The sequence below is a fragment of the Camelina sativa genome, chromosome 2, assembly GCF_000633955.1.
Source record: "Camelina sativa cultivar DH55 chromosome 2, Cs, whole genome shotgun sequence".
NCBI lineage: Eukaryota > Viridiplantae > Streptophyta > Magnoliopsida > Brassicales > Brassicaceae > Camelina > Camelina sativa.
In genome coordinates this window covers 7,576,361-7,595,235 of record NC_025686.1, presented here as the reverse complement: position 1 = coordinate 7,595,235, position 18,875 = coordinate 7,576,361, and the positions used below count along the sequence as shown (strand labels likewise).

Sequence of the window (18,875 nt, the reverse complement as noted above, 5' to 3'; positions counted from 1 at the left end):
AACTGAGGCCTTAGCTTTGCTGTGCAATGGTCAATGGGAAATTGTTCCGCTGGCCAAGCTATCTAGTTTCTACTATACGCTAGTCCATCATGTGATTATTCGGATGAATTAAGTCGATTTCGATTATAGTCAATATATTACATGTATAATATTAATACCTACGGTTCAATGGAATTGGTATATGGGAATATGTATATCATAATGACGACATATCGTTTATTAGTTAATCATATGATGGTTATCTAGCTCCTTATTGGTCAGTCACATCCCATTGAGGACGTAAACAATTGTCGGCGAGCAAGATTAGGTCAAAACTGTCGGAAAAGTCTCGTTGCGTATTCAATAAGTTAACAGAGAGGAGACTAGTAGACTGGTACTTGTGTTACGTTTATACAGTGGACATGAATACTTCTTCTTCTTCTTCTTCTTCTTCTTCTTCTTCACGAACGGGTGGTTCGTGATCCACCGGTTAGAGTACAAACGGTGGTTCATATAATGAATATCTTCACGAGAGATCTCATCCGTCGGATCGTAGCAAGTATTTTATTGCCTCTCTTCCTTTTCCATTTCTTGCCTGACGTAACCTGCCAGCTAGAGTCGGAATCTGCTGACCGTAATAGAAAAACCAATTTCTCCACGGAATTGATCATTGCAATCGTTTTGCTTGTAACATTTATCTCATTAAGCACGGTCGCTTGTTGCTTGCACAAAACATTCTATAGTGCAGAGATTGAGGCGGCAGGCCATGAACTGTTGCACAGCAGAGCCAGGCGTGGGATCGAGAAGGATGTCATCATCGAGTCCTTTCCATCTTTCTTCTATTCAGAAGTTAAAGGGCTCAAGATAGGCAAAGGCGGAGTAGAATGTGCGATTTGTCTAAGTGAGTTTGAGGATCAAGAAACACTACGTTGGATGCCTCCTTGTAGCCATACTTTCCATGCTAATTGCATCGATGTGTGGCTCTCTTCTCGGTCCACATGTCCGGTATGTCGTGAGGATCTCTCTCTGAAACCGGGTGAAACCTTTCCATATCCGAGCATTGATGTTGAAACGGGAAATGCACAAAGAGGTGTTCAAGAACCCCCTGGTGAAAGAAGTTTCACAGGTAATGCCAGATTTCATCTCTCCAACACATTCGGCTTTTGTAAAAGATAGATTGTTGATGGAGAATGTCCTACTTACTTCAGAAATAGTCAAGGATTATCATAAAGACGACATATCTCCGCGGAGTGCAGTAAAAATCGACATCTCCAAGGCCTTTGATTCTGTTCAATGGTCTTTCATTCTCTCTATCTTCAAAGCTTTGGACTTTCCATCACAATTTATAAAATGGATTGAGCTTTGTATCACCACAGCCTCTTTCTCGGTCCAGGTCAATGGTGAGCTCTCAGGGTTATTTAAAAGTGCCAGAGGTTTAAGGCAAGGATGCTCTCTATCCCCATATTTGTTCGTTACTTGTATGCAAGTTCTTTCTGCACTGTTGGATAAGGCTGCTAAAGACAAGCAGATTGGTTACCACCCAAAATGTCACAACCTGCAACTCACTCATTTATGTTTCGCTGATGATTTGTTAGTCTTTACTGACGGTACAAAGACTTCTATTGAAGGTATTTTAACCATATTTGACAAGTTTGCAGATTACTCTGGTCTAAAGATAAGTCTAGAAAAATCCACTTTGTATATGGCGGGTGTAAAAGAGGATGACCAAGCAGACATTCTCAGCTCCTTTCCTTTTGCAAATGGATCGCTACCAGTGCGTTATCTTGGCCTTCCCCTTCTGACAAAGCGTATGACCACGCAAGATTATGCTCCACTCATTGCTCGCATTAAAGACCGGATCAGTTGCTGGTCGGCTCGTCACTTGTCTTTTGCAGGCCGTCTGCAGTTAATTGCTTCAGTCCTCCACAGCCTCATCAATTTCTGGATGTCTGCTTTCCGTCTCCCCAATGCCTGTATCAGTGAAATCGATAGCCTATGCTCTGCTTTTCTTTGGTCAGGCCCGACCCTGAACACAAAGAAAGCAAAAGTGGCCTGGAAAGATGTGTGTATCCCTCGAGAGGAAGGGGGGCTTGGATTAAGATCACTTAAAGAAGCTAATATGGTTAGTTGTTTGAAGCTCATATGGCGTTTACTATCCGCAAAATCACTCTGGTCACAGTGGTTGAAGACTTACCTAATCAGAAAAGGCTCCTTTTGGTCAATAAAAGCCAACACTGCATCAGGTTCTTGGATGTGGAGGAAATTACTGAAGTATAGGCACATCGCTTTAGACTTTATAAAGTACGAGGTTAGAAGTGGGCAAGGTGTCTCTTTCTGGCATGATAAGTGGTCGGCTTTGGGTTGTTTACTGGATATAACAGGCCCTCGAGGCTGTATTGATATGGGAATCCCACTAGACGCAACTGTTGCAGAGGCTTTACACCACAGAAAACGAAGACACCGTGTGGACTATCTCAACCAAATAGAGCAGGCTCTAGATGAGATCCGTTCACTTGGGACAACTTCTGCAGCTGATATAGTCTTATGGAAAGGGAAAGGAGGTCGTTTCACAACTAAATTCACCACAAGGGAGACATGGTTGCAGCTACGGGAATGTCATGATAAAAAAGACTGGGTGACAGGGATTTGGTTCTCGCAAGCGACACCAAAGTACTCTTTCATTGCTTGGTTAGCCACATTGAATAGGCTCTCCACAGGCGACCGTATGCAATCCTGGGGAGGAAATTACACCACATCCTGTGCTCTCTGCTCGTGCTCTCTAGAAACAAGGAACCATCTGTTTTTCTCCTGTCCTTTCTCCATAGAAATTTGGACAGGCCTAACATCAAATCTTCTACTCAACAGCTTTTCAACTTCATGGGACCAGCTCCTCTCTCTACTCACGGACGACACGCTAACCCCGGTCACTCTCTACCTCTTGCGCTACACTTTTCAGGCCACAGTTCACACCATATGGAAGGAAAGAAATAGTAGAAGACAAGGAGAAGCCCCAACCCCTGCTCCTCTTCTTATCAAACTCTTGGACCGGAATGTCAGAGACAGGCTGCTCTCCATCTACACTCAAGGAAAAGGCAAATACACGGCTGCAATGGAACAATGGCTCGCCTCAAGATAATTTTTTCCTTTATTCTTTATTTTTAGTCTCAGATAGATAAAATCTCAAACACTCTCAAACACTCAGCATAAAGCAGATGTAAAAAGTTTTTTTCGAATAAATTTTACATTTTATTAAAAAAAAAAAAAAATAATGCAAATTATGGAATAACTCGATCGAGATCTACCGGGTTACCGTCTAGCTGGCAGATTCCTGAGAAATTCTTCTCTCGATCTCATTCGACTGGACATTCATTGGTACAACTAGGTGAGAATCTAGACCGATTCACACTGCAGTTACCAAAGGAGGTGCATAACATTTTACTGCTTCAATTATTTTATCCGGCTATACAAGATTGAACAACCGCAGCGAGGGCTTGACGGTGAAGCCATCGTGTACAACGAGTCGTCAATTTCCTTCATTCATTTACGTGAAAGAGAATTCATGTATGTTTGAAGTCTGAAACAAATTCAGAAGACGATGAAAAAAACATTGCGTTTGGTACAAGTACCTAGTGTACATACATGTCTTTCTTTCTGACTTTATAGACATATGTATGTTTGACTCTCTTACTGCTAAACATGTCCCCTGCTGTTGTAGTTCCTTAACCAATTTCTCACCTTTGACTTTGAATTACCTTCCCTTTATTTTTTTCAAAATGATTTTACTCCATAGTTCCATGTTTCCGAGACTTTTCCCGACAGTTTGCAATATGCAATTGTCTAATTAGGTCAAAACCATCAGAAGAGTCTTCTTGTATAATCAACAAGTTAATAGAGAATCGGTGGAGATATATTCTTGTTCTACGCCTACGGTAAACATAAAAACTTCTTCAAAGTCAAACGTCGAAGGAAAAACCTTAATCAATCATTTGGACCAAAATAAATCTAATATTTTATCGTGACAGGCAGATCTTAGAATGATCATCTACGAATCAAAATTTCTACAATGACCTCCTTTTTCTCTTTGTCTCGCTCTTAACGGGAGAGACTTGGAACCTAAGTGATCCACCGTGATATAAGAGAAGAACCATTCACATAATGACTATCATCCACCAGATCATATCATGTACTATATTGCATATCTTCTTTATCCCCTGTTTGCATTGCCAGCAAGATTGGGAATCCACATACGGCAATAAAAATAACAATTTCTCGACGTTAGCAATGGTTGGAATAATCTTTCTTGGGATGTTTGTCTCCATTTTAATATTTTGTTTCTCGTTCTTTGCATTTTTTGCATACCATTATCGTAGATTGATTGCAGAGGAAGGCGATGAAGTATTAAACAACGGAACAACAACCACTGGTGTCGAGAAAGAAATCATCGAGTCATTTCCGTCTTTCCTCTATACAGATGTCAAAAGGCTCAAGATAGGAAAAGGTGGAGTGGAATGTCCAATTTGTCTAAAGGAGTTCGAAGATGAAGAAACACTACGTTGGATGCCTCCTTGTAGTCACACTTTCCATTCTAATTGCATCGACGTATGGCTCTCTTCTCAGACAACATGTCCCGTCTGCCGTGCCAATCTGTGTATGAAACCCGGCGAGAGCTTTCCATATTTAAGCATGGATCTTGAAACAGGAAATTCACAAAGAGGTGTACTAGAACCCCCAGACGAGATAAGCTTGACAGATAGAACAACTAGATCAAAATCTACAGGGTCATTGTCGAGCTTGGGCATGGCTCATGAGATATTATACCCGAGATCTCATTCGACCGGACATTCATCCGTTCAACTAGGTAAGGATCTAAACCGATTCACTCTGCAGTTACCGGAGGAGGTGCAAAGACAATTGTTTAGCTTGAATCTGATAAGGAGAAGCCACATGGCTTTACCTCAAGCCATGAGTTCGAGACAGGGCTACAGGAGCGGGTGTGTGTTGTGAGCGAGAGAAACGGTTTCTCTCAAGGAAAACAAACACTTCGGCAAGCTCTATCTAAGTCTCTCTCTTTCTCTTTTCAAGCAGATCATGTTCCGTCCACAATTGGCAGGGACGATCTATTGTTAGAGACTTCCCAAGTAAAGGACAAAGATTTAGGTGAACAGTCTTCTCAAAGCCTCATGCCAGAAAAGGTCTAATCTGTGTAGATATGTGTCCTATATGTCGTGCTGATGTAGTTCCTAATCGAGTCTCTTAGGCTTTGACTTTTCTTTGTCCGTTCCAAGCTTACCTTTGTAAATAAAATTATCTTTTTGTTTTAGTTTTCTTTATTTACGTTGTCTATTCTTGTTGCGTAGTCAACAAGTTAATAGAGAGGGCATGACTCATGAGTGGGACTTGTACTTGTTCTACATAAAGACTTTTCCCAAGTCAAAACGTTGGGGAAAAAAGCCAAACCAATCATTCGGACCAAAACAATTCTAACATATTAATTTGTTGTCGTGAAGGGCATATCTTATTGATCTACAAAGCAGATTTGTATTGTATATCTTTGTGTGGGGAGACAAGGAGCTCAAGTGATCCACCATGATATTAGATGCTCTCATCGTTTTCAAATTAATACAGAGAACCAAAAGCAAAAACATTAATTGGAACCAAGTCGCCTTGTTCCAGTGGTAAAGGGAGAAAAGTCCCGCCACCTGGGTTCGAGTAGCATTGGTTAAGGTGGTTCAAAATTTAACATGGTTTCCCCTGGCCCATTACATTCCTAGCTTTTTCATAGAGCTTCTCACTTCTCTCTCTGGTCAATATCTTCTCATTACAAAGTGATAAGATAAGTTAAAAATTTGCATCATGTGATATATTTCAAAAGAAATGAGGGAATAAATGTATCCCGTTCATGGCATTCTATAGTGTTAATTACTTTATCCGGCGATACAGATATATATCGTGCCACCCCAGCTAGAATGTTTCGTGTGTCTAAAGTCTGAACAAATTCAAAGACGAGGAAACGCTGTGTTTGGTACCACCTTCGTCATGTACATCTTTCATGGTGACCATATGATATGGCTCTCTTATTGCTCCACCTATACTATCTACCCTGCTGTTTTAGTTCCTTTATCATTTGACTTTGCATTATCTTCGTTTTTAAAATCTTCTTCAAAATGACTTTCCCGACAGTTTTCAATTGTCTACAAGTAGGATTAGATCTTGTTGCGCAGTCAACAAGTTAATAGAGAAGGCACCAGTGAAAATGCACTTGTTCTACGCCTACGGTGAACAAAAAGACTTGTTCAAAAGTCAAAACGTCGGAGATAAAAGCCAAATCAAGAATTTGGACCAAAACAAATCTACCATCATGTATCGTGACAGGCAGATCTTAGTGATCTACGAATCAGAATTTGTATAATATAAGGACTTCTTTTTCTTCTCTTTCTATCGCTCTTAAAGGAAACATAGAAACTTAAGTGATCCGTCGTGTTATTATTGAAGAGCCGTTCACATCATGAGACTTGTCATTCATGGGACCGTAGGATGTGTTTTATTGTTTTTCCAATGCTTGCCTTGCGTAACCTGCCAGCAAAACTGGGAATACGCAGACTACAATAAAGTACCCAGTGCCTCGCCGGGAGCAATAGTTGGAACAATTTTGTTTACGTTGTTCCTTGTAATTATGTTCTTTTTCTTCGTCATATATGGAACCTGCTTTACGGACGGTGAGGCGAGAGGCCATGAAGTATTGCACAGTAGAGCAACGGTTGCTGCGCTTGACAAAGAAGTAATCGAGTCTTTTCCGACTTTCCTCTATTCAGAGGTTAAAGGGCTAAAGATAGGCACTGGTGGGGTTGAATGTGCTATTTGTCTATACGAGTTTGAAGATGAAGACACGTTACGTTGGATGCCTCCTTGTAGCCACACTTTCCATGGTAATTGCATCGACGTGTGGCTCTCTTCTCGGTCCACATGTCCGGTATGTCGTGCAAATCTGTCTCTAAAACCTGGTGAGAGCTTTCCATATCCGTGCATGGATCTTGAAACGGGGAATGCACGAAGAGACGTTATAGAATCCCATGATGACATAAGCTTGGTAGATAATATTGTGACATGGAACAACGATGCAAGTTATAGAGCAACACGATCAAGATCTACAGGGTCATTGTCAAACTGGCGTATGGCTAAAATATTCTACCCTAGATCTCATTCGACCGGACGTTCATTGGCTCAACTTGGTAAGAATCTAGATCGATTCACACTGCAGTTACCAGAGGAGGTGCAAAGAAAAATGGTTAGTTTGAATCTGGTAAGGAGAAGCCATATGGCTTTACCTCAAGCCATGAGTTCGAGACAGGGCTACAGGGACGGGTGTGTTGGGAGCGAGAGAAGCGGTTTCTTTCAAGGACAACAAACACTTAACCGTGCCATATCTAAGTCTCTCTCTTTCAGTATTCAAGCAGCTTCTTTTCGGTCCACAATTGGCAGGGACGATGTAGTGCTAGAGACTTCCGAAGTCAAGGAGAAAGATCTCGGTGAACAGTCGTTCCGACGCCTCATGCCAGAGAAAGTCTAATCTTTGTAGTCGAGTAGATATGTGTGTCCTATCTGTCGTGCTGATGTAGTTCCAATCGAGTCTCTTAGCCTTTGACTTTTCATTGTCGTGCTAATGTAGATTATCTTTGTGAATAAAATTATCTTTTTGTTTTAGTCTTCTTATTTTTGTTCTCTACAAGTAAGATTAGGTCAAAACTGTTAAATAAAGTCTAGTTACGTAGTCAACAAGTTAATAGAGAGGGCATGACTCATGAGTGGAACTTGTGCTTGTTCTACGCGCGTCTACGAAGAACATAAAGACTTTTTTTTTTAAGTCAAAACATTGGAGGAAAAAGCCAAAGCAATCATTCGGACCAAAAGAAATCTAACATTTTAATTAGGAATACAATATTTGTTGTCGTGAAGGGCATATCTTATTGATCTACAAGTCAGATTTGTATTGCATAATGAACGACGACTTCTTCTATATCTCTCTGTAGGGAGACATGGAGCTCAAGTGATCCACCTAGTAGGAGAGTTCTTCACATTATGACTATCTTCACAAGAGATCTAAGCCATCGGATTGTACTATATGTTTTATTGCTGCTCTTCTCTTTCCAATTTCTTTCTTGCGTAACTTGCCAGGAAGAGTTGGAATCAGTAGATCCCAACGGAAAAAAAGTCACGGCGGAATCTGTAATTGGAATCGTTTTGCTAGCGATGTTCCTACTAGCTTTGGTTGTTTGTTGCTTACACTACGGATTTTTTAGTGCAGAGATCGAGGCGGGAGGCCATGAAGTATTGCACAGTACAGTGAGGCGTGGGCTTGACAAGGATGTCATTGAGTCCTTTCCGGCTTTCCTCTATTCACATGTTAAAGGGCTCAAGATAGGCAAAGGCGGAGTTGAATGTGCAATTTGTCTAAGCGAGTTTGAGGACGAAGAGTTGCTACGTTGGATGCCTCCTTGTAGCCACACTTTCCATACTAATTGCATCGACATGTGGCTCTCTTCTCGGTCCACATGTCCGGTATGTCGTGCAAATTTGTCTTTGAAACCTGGCGAGAGCTTTCCATTTCTGAGCACGGATCTTGAAATGGGAAATGCAGAGAGAGGCGTTCGGGAATCCCCTGGTGAGATAAGCTTGACAGGTAATAGCGTGACATGGAACAACAATGCAAATAGTAGAACACCTTGCTCGAGATCTACGGGGTTATCGTCGAGCTGGCGTAAGGCTGAGATATTCTTCCCTCGATCTCATTCAACCGGACATTCATTGGTTCAGCTAGGTGAGAATCTAGATCGATTCACACTGCAGTTACCAGAGGAGATGCAAAGACAACTGGTTAGCCTGAATCTCATGAAGAGAAGCCACATAGCATTACCTCGAGTCAGGAGTTCAAGACAGGGCTACAGAAGCGGAAGCGTTGGGAATGAGAGAAGCGGCTACACTCAAGGACGGCAAACACTCAGACGAGCCATATCTACGTCTCTCTCTTTCTCTTTTCAAGCTGCTCCTATTCGGTCCACATTTGCCAGGGACAATCTAATGCGAGAGACTACCCAAGCTAATGACAAACACTTTGGTGAACGGTCATTCCAACGCCTCATCCCATAGAATTCTATCTATTTACATTCTTCCCTTTCAGTCGATGAGGTTAAGTCACAGAGAAAGGTCGAGTTTGATGATTATGGTTTCGGTCATCATGTGTGTCAGAGTTTGGTTTAACCATAAAAATTAGTTCTTGTTTTCATTCGAAGTCTAGAAGCATAGTTAGAGTTAATGGAAGCCTACTCATATCAAAAGTTCCATCTGCGATCAGCGGTTTCAATTAGCATCGTTCGAATATCTTGTACAGCTTTTCAAGGGATGCTACCTGTAAAACAGTAAAAAGACTGTAATTAATGTCTGTGAGATTTTATTTTCCAGAAAAATGTTTTTACTTAATGTAAATGTAAAGCTCCATCTAGTAATGAGAGAAACAATAACCTTGACAAAAGTCCCATTTGAAGCCATGGCGGCTGGTGGCTTCAAGAACAATCTCATAGACGGAAACAACACGTGTTGGATAGACCATTCACGTTGTGCCCAAGCGTTTTCAGCATCTGAAAGAAGGTCTTGATCAAGATTTTCTTCCATGTCAACGTTACCCCCTGCAACAGTACAATTAGATGCTCTCATCCCTTTCATATGCAGTTAGCCAAAAGCGAAAACATTGGTCAGTAGAGAAAGTTGCATACCTAACTCTGTATTATCCTGAGAGCTCTCACTTCTCTTAGTATAGAACTGAATACCGTCACCCGATGGGTTTGGCAAAAGAGGAGGATGCATCGCGTAAAAGTTCCCAATAGCTGCAGAAACTCCTTGGAAGCAAGTCTTCTCATCTTCCCACTCAACCTAAACAGTACGTTAGGTTTACATTAGAACCCACTGTTCCTCTGATCAGTAACATTTCAGTAGGAGCAAAACTGCAGATATTTAATAATACAAATAGTATTATCGGAACTCACATCATTTCCCAAGCATAGTAAAAATTCGGGAACTCGGTCCATTTCAGGTGTATACTGGTCGAGTATGACAGGAAGCCGTGACAAATTTCCATTGGAGTCAATGTTAATGCTGAAATACTCATCTAACATTTCCGTTTTTTCCTTCAGAAGATCTGTATTCATCTATATATTAAAATGAAATGAGTTAACGAAATCCATACGCAACATTACAGCCACAGGAACTTGTTACTGTTGACTGTTGAGGATACAAACTGAACCAAAGGAATAGTTGGTACAAAACCAGTAGCAGAAATACGATACAGAAAACAGAACTTACATCAGCGATTCTTTCTTTCAGATCGTCATTACTCTCATTTCCTAGATCTAGATCCTCCTCTTTCAATGCCAACAATATTAACTCCGACAAAGGGGCTGGATCGCTAAGCTGTATAGCATTAAAATGAGCAAAACGACGAAGAGTTTGCTGATACATGAGCTCTTTGCTGCAAATCCAAAAAGATGGTATATACAAGTATCAGGTCTTTTTGTAACGTACAGCTAAAACCCATCAGATACAATTTAGATAGATTTCCCATATTGATACAGTAGACTATCCCTCACCAAAACATTAAATCTCAAGAACAATACCTGAGGTTCACCACATTTGCTAGATATAGATGGGTGTTATACTGAACTAAAGCAAAAACATCATCTGCCATTCCAACATATGTGCAATTCCTAACAGTCTCCAGCAGACCTAGCAAACAATAATTTCAACATAAGCTGTTACAAAGATTGGTTTAAACTTATGTTCAGAAGAATATTCATCCAGAGTAAGCTACCTGGATGGCAGCAGCTGTCAACTCCAGCAATGAGTTCCTGGACACTAGAAAGATCCGCAGTTTCCTTTGGGTTTCGTCTTTGCCTTACAATAGACCTGCATGTCCAGTAACAACATCAAGTGATATAATAATATTATGCCAAAGCAACACTGGCAGCAAACATTTTCAAGGAAATCATAGGAGTGCAAAACTTTGGTAAATAGAACGAGAATTTTGAAGAGTGATGAAACGGGAACGATTTGTTAATATGAAACTACATATCTTGTATCAGGTGAGGTCGTACCTTACTACACTCAAACTAGAAACCTTGTCAGGGAGATTATGGGATTTGGGTTGCAAAAAAGCATGTAACCGTCCAGCTGGATCTGATGAATCCGTTCTCACCATTTTATTCACAGGAACTTTCTGTGTTTTTTGTCCTAATAAATGAGAAGAGCACCATGTTTTTTATGAAGTGGAAAAGGAAATTAGAGCATGCAACGGGAAAGGCTTTAGGCTATATAAGGCATTCAAACTAGCCAAATGATAAATACCAGAAAGCAACGGAGAAACTGGAGGATCACTTCTCGAGGATGTTAACGTAGATTGAATGTATTCCACTTTCTGTAGCATGAAAATAGAAATGAATCTTATGATTAATAAAGAAATGTTTTTAACCTCCCAATGAAACATATTGCTTCAGGTTATTTTTCAAGCATACCTGCTCTTGAAAAGTCCTAGTATCATTTGCACTTCTCAGTTTTAATTCAACCTCTGACTGAATCATCTCGATAATGATTTCCTGGTTAAGAAGGCTAACCTGCAGGATAGACCAAAACATCTATTATTTGATGTATATAAGGAATTTCTTTTTCAAGCAAGTTAAGCAACAAGTACACAATCTTCTGTCGTAATAGGAATTTCTTTTCCAAGATTGTTGAACCCATATACATGAATTTGGAACTAAGCCTCAAAACTAGCATATAAGGAGGAAAGCAATAACCTCTTTCTTTGTTGGATGAATATTGATATCAACATGTTCCCGTGGCAAATTGATTGACATGTAGACAAAAGGTTTCGATGCTTTTGGCAACGTTGCAGCATAAACAATCTCAATGGCTCTTTTTAAGGCAGAGCATTCCACCAATCTATCTGTTGTAATCAATAAAATTAAAGTTCAGATAGGCTTATCAATTATAACTTTTCATTCCTACTAAGGAAAGAAAATCCTCACCATTAATGAAAAGAACCAATATGGTCTTCTTAGCAACATAGTTTGAATTGGATATGAAACCTTCCATATCAAAAGTACAACCAGAGGGGTCACAAGAGGAGACTTCTACTTTCATCAAGTTCTTTGCAACTGATACCCCATAAACAGACCTGATGGAATCAAGCCTTGAAGGCGACACGACTGAGTGAACATCCGCCTTGACAGCCCCATGCTGGTGAGAAAGCATCAAAAAGGAACTAAATCATTCGCTTCACAATTCCAAAATACCGCTTCCCAAAGAGGTAAACTAATTTAGATAGTAAGTAAACAAACCTTTCGACAAGAAAAGCTGACATTATTGTGATGAATGGCCATACGACTCAGCAAGTCTACTATTTTCCCATAATCATCAGCAGAATTTTGAAGTGTCTTCCTTCTAGCAATCATATTGTAGAACAAATTCTCCACCTAAAATTCAAAGACATGAACATGTAAAGTTACTGGTGGAATTCGCTTCTCCCGCTCTTTGCTCAACCAATTTGATAATTATTAACAACTAACCATTATCTGAGTTCCTTTGACAGCAGCACACGCCTTTGGTTCATGCTCCATGACACCATCTCTATAAGACACTCTACACAAAAATTGCAGATACAATAAAACACAGTGTTTCCACAGACTGAACAAAACAAAACATAAGTGAAACAAAACACTGTTCCAAACCTGTAACCATGAATCTGGCCTTTAGTAATTGTAGTTACAGTAACATGAGCAACATAAGTCATACTAGCCAATGCCTCTCCTCTGAATCCCATTGAGCTCAGAGAGAACAAATCCTCATACTTAGTTAGCTTCGATGTCGTATGTCTCTCGCATAGTATCGGCAAATCTTCACGCTAAACAACAAGAACAAAAACGAATCATTTCCCAGCAGAACTCGCACAAAGTTCCCAATTTCGAAACCAAAATGAGAGTGTGTAGAGAATCGTACCCTAATACCGTGACCGTCGTCTGAGACTTGAATGAGCTTCAAGCCACCGTCCTTAACAACGACGCTTATGGAAGTTGAATCGGCGTCGAGGCTGTTCTCAACGAGCTCCTTCACCGCTGAAACTGGACGCTGGATTACTTCACCAGCTGCGATACGGTTGACCACGGACTCTTCTAGGCGTTGAATCTTCGGTGGCTCTCTAGGTGCAAACGCCGTCGCCGGAGAATCTTCCTCCTCCATCTCCACCGTAAGAGACGAACCGTCGTCGATCATCTCCTCCGCAGAAAATAAAAACCTCGCGCCAGATACAAATTGGGCTCGCTTTAGGTCTGCACTGTATTTGGGCCTTTGGCCCAATTAATAAAATCCTATAAATTGAACAACGCCGTATCTNTTAAGTCCTACGTTTAAAAAAAAAAAAAAAAAAAAAAAAAAAAAGGTTTTTGAAGGTTGAAACAATGACGAGGTCCAGGACGAGGACGAAGATCTCCAACCTTCCAAGGGATTTGATAGAGGAGATTATTTCTAGGGCTCCCTGGAAGTCTATGAAAGCAGTGCGATTAACTTGTAAATCTTGGAACAATATAGCCAAAAGTGAGAGCTTTACGAAGATGTACATTGGTAAAGTAACAAGAGAAAGGGAGGCCACGATGATCATGAAGGAGTCTCACGGTCTTTATTTAATGAGTCGCGTCGTCAACTTTGATCCATCTATAAAGTTTATAGGTCAACTTCGTTCCCGTAACAATCAAGTAACTATATCTAGAATTCTCCACTTTGAGGGTTTGTTGTTGTGCATCTTGCAAGAGGTTAGTAGGATTGTGGTTTGGAATCCGTATTTGGCGCAAACTAGGTGGATCAAATTCCGATACTCTCACCGTCCACGCGGATGTGATAATTTCAATTATGCTCTCGGATACCATGATAAGAAATCTTGTCGTAGCGTTATATTCTTGAGGTTTATAGATTATTATGGGAATAGACCATATGAAGTTTTTTGGTACGAAATCTATGATTTTGACTATGGTATATGGAAAACTCTTGATGTCACTCCACACTGGAGTATATATCTTGGTTCCGATTGTGTTTCTATTAAGGGAAACACTTATTGGTGTGCTAACGAAAGGAGCTCAGAAAGTCATAACAATCACATAATATGTTTTGATTTTACAAGAGAGCGATTCGGGCCGCTTCTGCCTATGCCTTCTACCATTAAGGATGGTAGATATGTGACTTTATCTTGTGTTAAAGAAGACAAGCTTGAAGCTTCATTACGGCAACACGAATCATCTGAGTTTGATATATGGATCACGACCAAGATTGAGGTTGAAATAGTGACGTGGTGCAAGTTCTTGAGAATTGATATGAGACCTAAAGTAGATTATCCACCTTGTTTCTTCATTGACGAGGAGAAGAAAATCTATATGTATTTCAGTCGAGACTATGAGGGCCCTTATCGTTTCAAAACATATATGAACATCATTGGAGAGGCTGGATACTTGAAAAAATTGGATGTTCAAAGATATGCATATGATATAGAGTTGGAGGCTGAATAATTTTATTAGACAGTAGGGTTACACTATATATAGTGTTTACACGAGTTAACTATTTACTTTAGTATTCTTTCCTTATATATCCTATACACCCCTTCAAGATGGAGGGGCATGAGTCACTCCAATCTTGTTGAAAAGCTGAACAAAACACGGACGAGGAAGTGGTTTCGTCAATGCATCCGCTAGTTGATCGTCCGTAGAGATATGGACCACCGGTAAAGCTCCTGACTTTACTTGCTCTCGAACAAAATGGAAATCAATGGCGATGTGTTTCATGCGGGAGTGGAACACTGGATTTGCACAAAGGTAAGTAGCACTCATGTTGTCACAGTAGATGACAGGCGGAGTGGGCAAGCGAACTCCAAGCTCAGTGAGTAAAGAGCATATCCACATTATTTCCAAAGTGGCATTAGCGACAGCTCTGTATTCGGATTCGGTGGAGGATCGAGTAACGCCACGCTGTTTCTTGGAACACCATGCAATAGGAGTGGTGCCGAGATAAGCAATATATGCATTCGTAGAGATCATGTCTGACTGATCACCACCCCACGTCGCATCTAAATACGCATGTAACATCAAAGGAGTACCCGGATGAAGAAGGAGACCATGTGTGACGGTACCAGCAAGATAGCGTAGTACACGTTTGACGGCCTGCCAGTGTAAAACAGTGGGTGCATGCATGAACTGAGATAAACAGTTAACTCCAAATGCAAGATCAGGACGCGTGAAAGACAGATATTGAAGACTGTCGACCACCATGCGATACTGAGCTGGATTATCAAACGGTTCTCCGGAAGTAGGTGTCAACGGTGGATGTGGTGACAAGGGTGTAGTGACAGGCTTGCAGTGCAACATATTGGTTTTAGCTAAGAGATCAATGATGTACCACTTTTGCATAAGATGTAAGCCTTGTGATGTGCGAGTAGCTTCAATACCAAGGAAATAGTGAACGTATGTGGGCGTCTTCAGAGAGAACCAACGAGCAAGTGCATCAATGAAGCCGTGAATGAGCTCTAGCCTGTTGCCGAGGTCACTAGAATATCATCGACATAAACCAGAGTGTAAATAACATCAGTACCGCTTTCGTAGATGAATACAGAAGTGTCGGCTAGCAAGTTACGAAAACCCATACAGAGCAGATACGTCTTAAGTTCTTGATACCATGCCCGCGGTGCTTGTTTGAGTCCATACAAGGACTTGTTGAGTCGACAGACATGGTGTGGACGGTATTTATCAATAAATCTCGGAGGCTGCATAACATAGACCTCTTCATTGAGCATGCCATGAAGGAAGGCATTTTTCACATCAAGCTGCTAGATCGACCAAGAGTTATTGACCACTAGTTGTAAGACAGTACGGATCGTGACAGACTTGACAACTGGACTGAACGTCTCCGAGTAATCCAGGCCATATTGTTGGTTGAAACCGCGTGCTACTAACCTCGCTTTGTACCTGTCAAGAGAACCATCAGGTAAGTACTTAAGTGTATAAATTCACTTTGTGGGAATAACATTGTGTCCTGGTTTTGGTGGAACCAGGTTGAATGTATGACGACGTATTTGAGCATTGATTTCTTCACTCATCGCATGTCTCCACTTATCATCTCGCATAGCTTGGTGTATGGTCGTAGGAATGGGATTTTTGGTGAGGATAGCGGATAAGGCAAAACGGGTATTTGGTTTGTGTATATTGTTTTTGCGACGAGTTTGCATGGGATGATGGTTAACTGGTGGTGGAGGGTCGTTTTGTGGAATCGGTGGTGAGAGTGTTGGTGGTTGTGGTGGTGTGTCAGGTTCCGGTTGCAGGTGAGGTTGCAGTGATGGAGAATGAGACGACGAGGATGAGGGTGAGTGATGTGATCGCAGGACGCGACCTCAGCCAAGAAGACCAAGACACGCCGGACGCGACCGAGACGCCTGACCAAGACGCATCGGACGCGACCAGGGCAACCTCTTCAGACGTGGCCAAGGCTCCAACGATCCTTCCCGGAGCCACCACACGTTCCAAGAGCTCAGCAAAGGCGGCCAAACAGCGGCTCAACCTATTTGTCCGAACCTACGTCCGACACCAGCCACCCAACGAAGACTCCGAAGGCTCAGTCCGCTTAGTCTTCACTCTTACCCAAGAGTGAAGACGGTCAAGTCGTTAAGCGAGGAAGTGTACTCTTTTTCCTCACTCCGGGTTTGTCCCAATGGGTTTACCGGAGGAGGTTTTAACGAGGCATGGAGCTAAACGCAAAACGCCTAAAGGCTAAGTTGCTTCACGCGCAAGGCCAAGGCGGTTATCTCTCTTTCCCTCTTATTTTTGGTTTAATTTTGAACTTGAGAATATTCTCTTTTGATCCTATGTTTATGAACGTTGGAGAGTGTTTGTGGCTAAGCGTGTTAGTCAAAAGGTGGCGATGTGTTCTCTTTGTAAAGGGGACACGTCAAAAGGACGATGTGCGGATCAAGATGAATCCGCGTGTCCTTAAGCTCCTACCTAGACCTAGCTATTTAAACTCTTCTTAAGCCCTTGTTCCTCCTTAGACTTGTATGAAAATAAAACTTTTCTCAAGAGAGATTCTTGAAACTTGTCTCACTCTTCTCTTTCTTCAATCCGGGATTGAACCTTGAGAAAACCCTAACAAGACGCGAACCGGGTTCGCCCTTGTTAGCGACCGTATCAAGAGGAGAGCCAAACCTCTTGTGTCGTCAATCGATCCATCCGTGTTTTCCCCTCACTACGTTTCCATCTGTCCTCTTTCATCTCTCTCGAGTCCCCTCGAATCATCTCAAATCATTCCGCTATCGTTTCCCTCAAAGACGTCCACCCGCTTGTCCCGCATCCGTACTGACCGATTGAACCGTTCGTGGCTTCCTGAAGTATCCCCCGAACGGCTCGTTTGAATTCCTTCAAACTCCGTCTCCATCATTTGATTCTTCCCTAGAACCGAAGCCCAGAACCTCGGCCGTGAAAAGCTTCACCGACTGAAAGTTGGCCGTAAGTCCAAGCCGCGTCCGTACCGCGAACGTACCGAGACCGCGTCCGGCGGTCACATCAGTGAGGGTGTTGGACTCGAATGTGCAGTGGACCCACCAATTGGGCCTGTTTGTTCAGTCTGGCCCATTTGTTCGGAAGCTTCATCACTTCGTACACCACCACTATCCGGAGACAGAGTTGGTGTCGAGAGAGAGTTAGACGTCGGAGAGGAAAGAATCGTGACCGGGGGCTGAGCGTGTACGAGTGGCGGAGTGTGAACTGGTATTTGATGATGTGGGGGAGCACTTAGGTGACGAGAAAAGGAATCGGTAATGATAATAGGAGATGCCTTAGGTAGGAAGTTAGCAAAGGGAAAACTCGATTCAACAAATTGGACATGGCGAGACGTGTAAAGACATTTGGTAGCGAGATCAAGACAAAGATAGGCACTCTGTGTTAGAAAATACCCCATGAAAACACAAGGAAGAGAGCGATCCTGAAGTTTGTGATTGTTGTACGGACGGAGCCAAGGGAAACAAAGACACCCGAACACCTGAAGCTTATGATAGTTTGGCGATTGTTGAAACAGTTTAGCGTAAGGAGAGACATGACCAATTACCGGAGTTGGCATATGATTGATTAAGTACACCGCCGCAGTAAATGCATAAGGCCAATACTCTTTTGGAACCGAGGCTTGATGAAGAAGCATGAGACCTGTCTCAACGATGTGGCGGTGTTTACGCTCAGAGACACCGTTATGTTCTGGTGTATGTGGTGGCGTGGTCAGATGTGAGATTCCATGAGACACCAGGTATGAACACAAAGCAACAAACTCGCCACCGTTATCGGAGTACAACGTACCAATCTTGCTTTGAAATCGATTCTCCACCAAAGCCTTGAACGCAATAAAAGTTTCTTTCACCTGTGATTTCTGTTTCAAGGGATACATCCAGGTGTAGAGAGTGTAATGATCGACTAAGACCAAATAATACTTGAAATTATCATGTGAAACAATAGGAGACATCCAGACATCAGAATATAGATATTGAAGAGGTTTGGAGGAAGTTATAGTGTTTGTATAGAAAGGCAATTTGTGACTCTTATTGATAAGGCAATGCGAACAAGGAAAATCTTTATTTTGAGAACTAGAACAAGGTAAAGAAAATTGTGAAACAAGAGATTTTAAAATAGGTGGTGATGGATAACCGAGACGAGAGTGCCATGAAGGAAGAGGAGCTTTTGATGATGAGGAAGCAAAAAACGAAATGGGTGTGTTATTCTGAAGTGGCCACTCGTACAGCTCATTGTTAGTTCTCCCTTGGAGTAACCGGACCCACGTTC

At 41.8% G+C, this 18,875-nt stretch overlaps 7 protein-coding genes across 7 annotated transcripts; 5 read left to right on the top strand and 2 right to left on the bottom strand.

The window, feature by feature from the left end:
- On the top strand, window positions 314-3,185 carry LOC104719693. The gene is made up of 2 exons (XM_010437660.2): window positions 314-1,105; window positions 1,188-3,185. The coding sequence occupies exons 1-2, from the start codon at window positions 496-498 to the stop codon at window positions 3,113-3,115; spliced, it is 2,538 nt and encodes an 845-aa protein (XP_010435962.1). The 5' UTR covers window positions 314-495; the 3' UTR covers window positions 3,116-3,185.
- On the top strand, window positions 4,051-5,068 carry LOC104719683 (putative RING-H2 finger protein ATL36). The gene has a single exon (XM_019232646.1). The coding sequence runs from the start codon at window positions 4,135-4,137 to the stop codon at window positions 4,981-4,983; it is 849 nt and encodes a 282-aa protein (XP_019088191.1). The 5' UTR covers window positions 4,051-4,134; the 3' UTR covers window positions 4,984-5,068.
- On the top strand, window positions 6,366-7,589 carry LOC104719676 (putative RING-H2 finger protein ATL37). The gene has a single exon (XM_010437641.1). It carries the CDS (start codon window positions 6,485-6,487, stop codon window positions 7,544-7,546), a length of 1,062 nt encoding a protein of 353 aa, XP_010435943.1. The 5' UTR covers window positions 6,366-6,484; the 3' UTR covers window positions 7,547-7,589.
- Window positions 7,882-9,142, top strand: LOC104719669 (putative RING-H2 finger protein ATL37). Its single transcript, XM_010437631.1, has one exon. It carries the CDS (start codon window positions 8,056-8,058, stop codon window positions 9,121-9,123), a length of 1,068 nt encoding a protein of 355 aa, XP_010435933.1. The 5' UTR covers window positions 7,882-8,055; the 3' UTR covers window positions 9,124-9,142.
- LOC104719662 (DNA mismatch repair protein MLH1) lies at window positions 9,169-13,313 on the bottom strand. The gene is made up of 16 exons (XM_010437618.2): window positions 13,021-13,313; window positions 12,753-12,925; window positions 12,591-12,663; window positions 12,363-12,497; window positions 12,051-12,261; window positions 11,820-11,968; window positions 11,538-11,636; window positions 11,371-11,440; window positions 11,121-11,256; window positions 10,838-10,932; window positions 10,644-10,752; window positions 10,333-10,498; window positions 10,017-10,178; window positions 9,747-9,903; window positions 9,496-9,659; window positions 9,169-9,382 (listed from the first exon to the last, which is right to left on the bottom strand). The coding sequence occupies exons 1-16, from the start codon at window positions 13,291-13,293 to the stop codon at window positions 9,338-9,340; spliced, it is 2,217 nt and encodes a 738-aa protein (XP_010435920.1). The 5' UTR covers window positions 13,294-13,313; the 3' UTR covers window positions 9,169-9,337.
- On the top strand, window positions 13,479-14,576 carry LOC104749461 (putative F-box protein At5g41510). Its single transcript, XM_010471107.1, has one exon. It carries the CDS (start codon window positions 13,479-13,481, stop codon window positions 14,574-14,576), a length of 1,098 nt encoding a protein of 365 aa, XP_010469409.1.
- LOC109126486 (uncharacterized mitochondrial protein AtMg00810-like) lies at window positions 14,670-16,183 on the bottom strand. The gene is made up of 4 exons (XM_019230069.1): window positions 16,109-16,183; window positions 15,945-16,025; window positions 15,735-15,883; window positions 14,670-15,606 (listed from the first exon to the last, which is right to left on the bottom strand). The coding sequence occupies exons 1-4, from the start codon at window positions 16,181-16,183 to the stop codon at window positions 14,670-14,672; spliced, it is 1,242 nt and encodes a 413-aa protein (XP_019085614.1).

Coding starts and splice junctions, on each gene's coding strand:
- LOC104719669 (XM_010437631.1), top strand. CDS start 8,056: ATGACTATCTTCACAAGAGATCTAAGCCATCGGATTGTACTATATGTT.
- LOC104719683 (XM_019232646.1), top strand. CDS start 4,135: ATGACTATCATCCACCAGATCATATCATGTACTATATTGCATATCTTC.
- LOC104719676 (XM_010437641.1), top strand. CDS start 6,485: ATGAGACTTGTCATTCATGGGACCGTAGGATGTGTTTTATTGTTTTTC.
- LOC104749461 (XM_010471107.1), top strand. CDS start 13,479: ATGACGAGGTCCAGGACGAGGACGAAGATCTCCAACCTTCCAAGGGAT.
- LOC104719662 (XM_010437618.2), bottom strand. CDS start 13,293: ATGATCGACGACGGTTCGTCTCTTACGGTGGAGATGGAGGAGGAAGAT. Junction 12,664..12,752: donor GGCCAGATTCATGGTTACAG/GTTTGGAACAGT, acceptor ATTTTTGTGTAG/AGTGTCTTATAGAGATGGTG. Junction 10,499..10,643: donor GCAAATGTGGTGAACCTCAG/GTATTGTTCTTG, acceptor TTGGATTTGCAG/CAAAGAGCTCATGTATCAGC.
- LOC104719693 (XM_010437660.2), top strand. CDS start 496: ATGAATATCTTCACGAGAGATCTCATCCGTCGGATCGTAGCAAGTATT. Junction 1,106..1,187: donor TGGTGAAAGAAGTTTCACAG/GTAATGCCAGAT, acceptor TACTTACTTCAG/AAATAGTCAAGGATTATCAT.
- LOC109126486 (XM_019230069.1), bottom strand. CDS start 16,183: ATGCGAGATGATAAGTGGAGACATGCGATGAGTGAAGAAATCAATGCT. Junction 16,026..16,108: donor GTCGTCATACATTCAACCTG/GTTCCACCAAAA, acceptor TTCTCTTGACAG/GTACAAAGCGAGGTTAGTAG. Junction 15,884..15,944: donor ACGTTCAGTCCAGTTGTCAA/GTCTGTCACGAT, acceptor TCGATCTAGCAG/CTTGATGTGAAAAATGCCTT.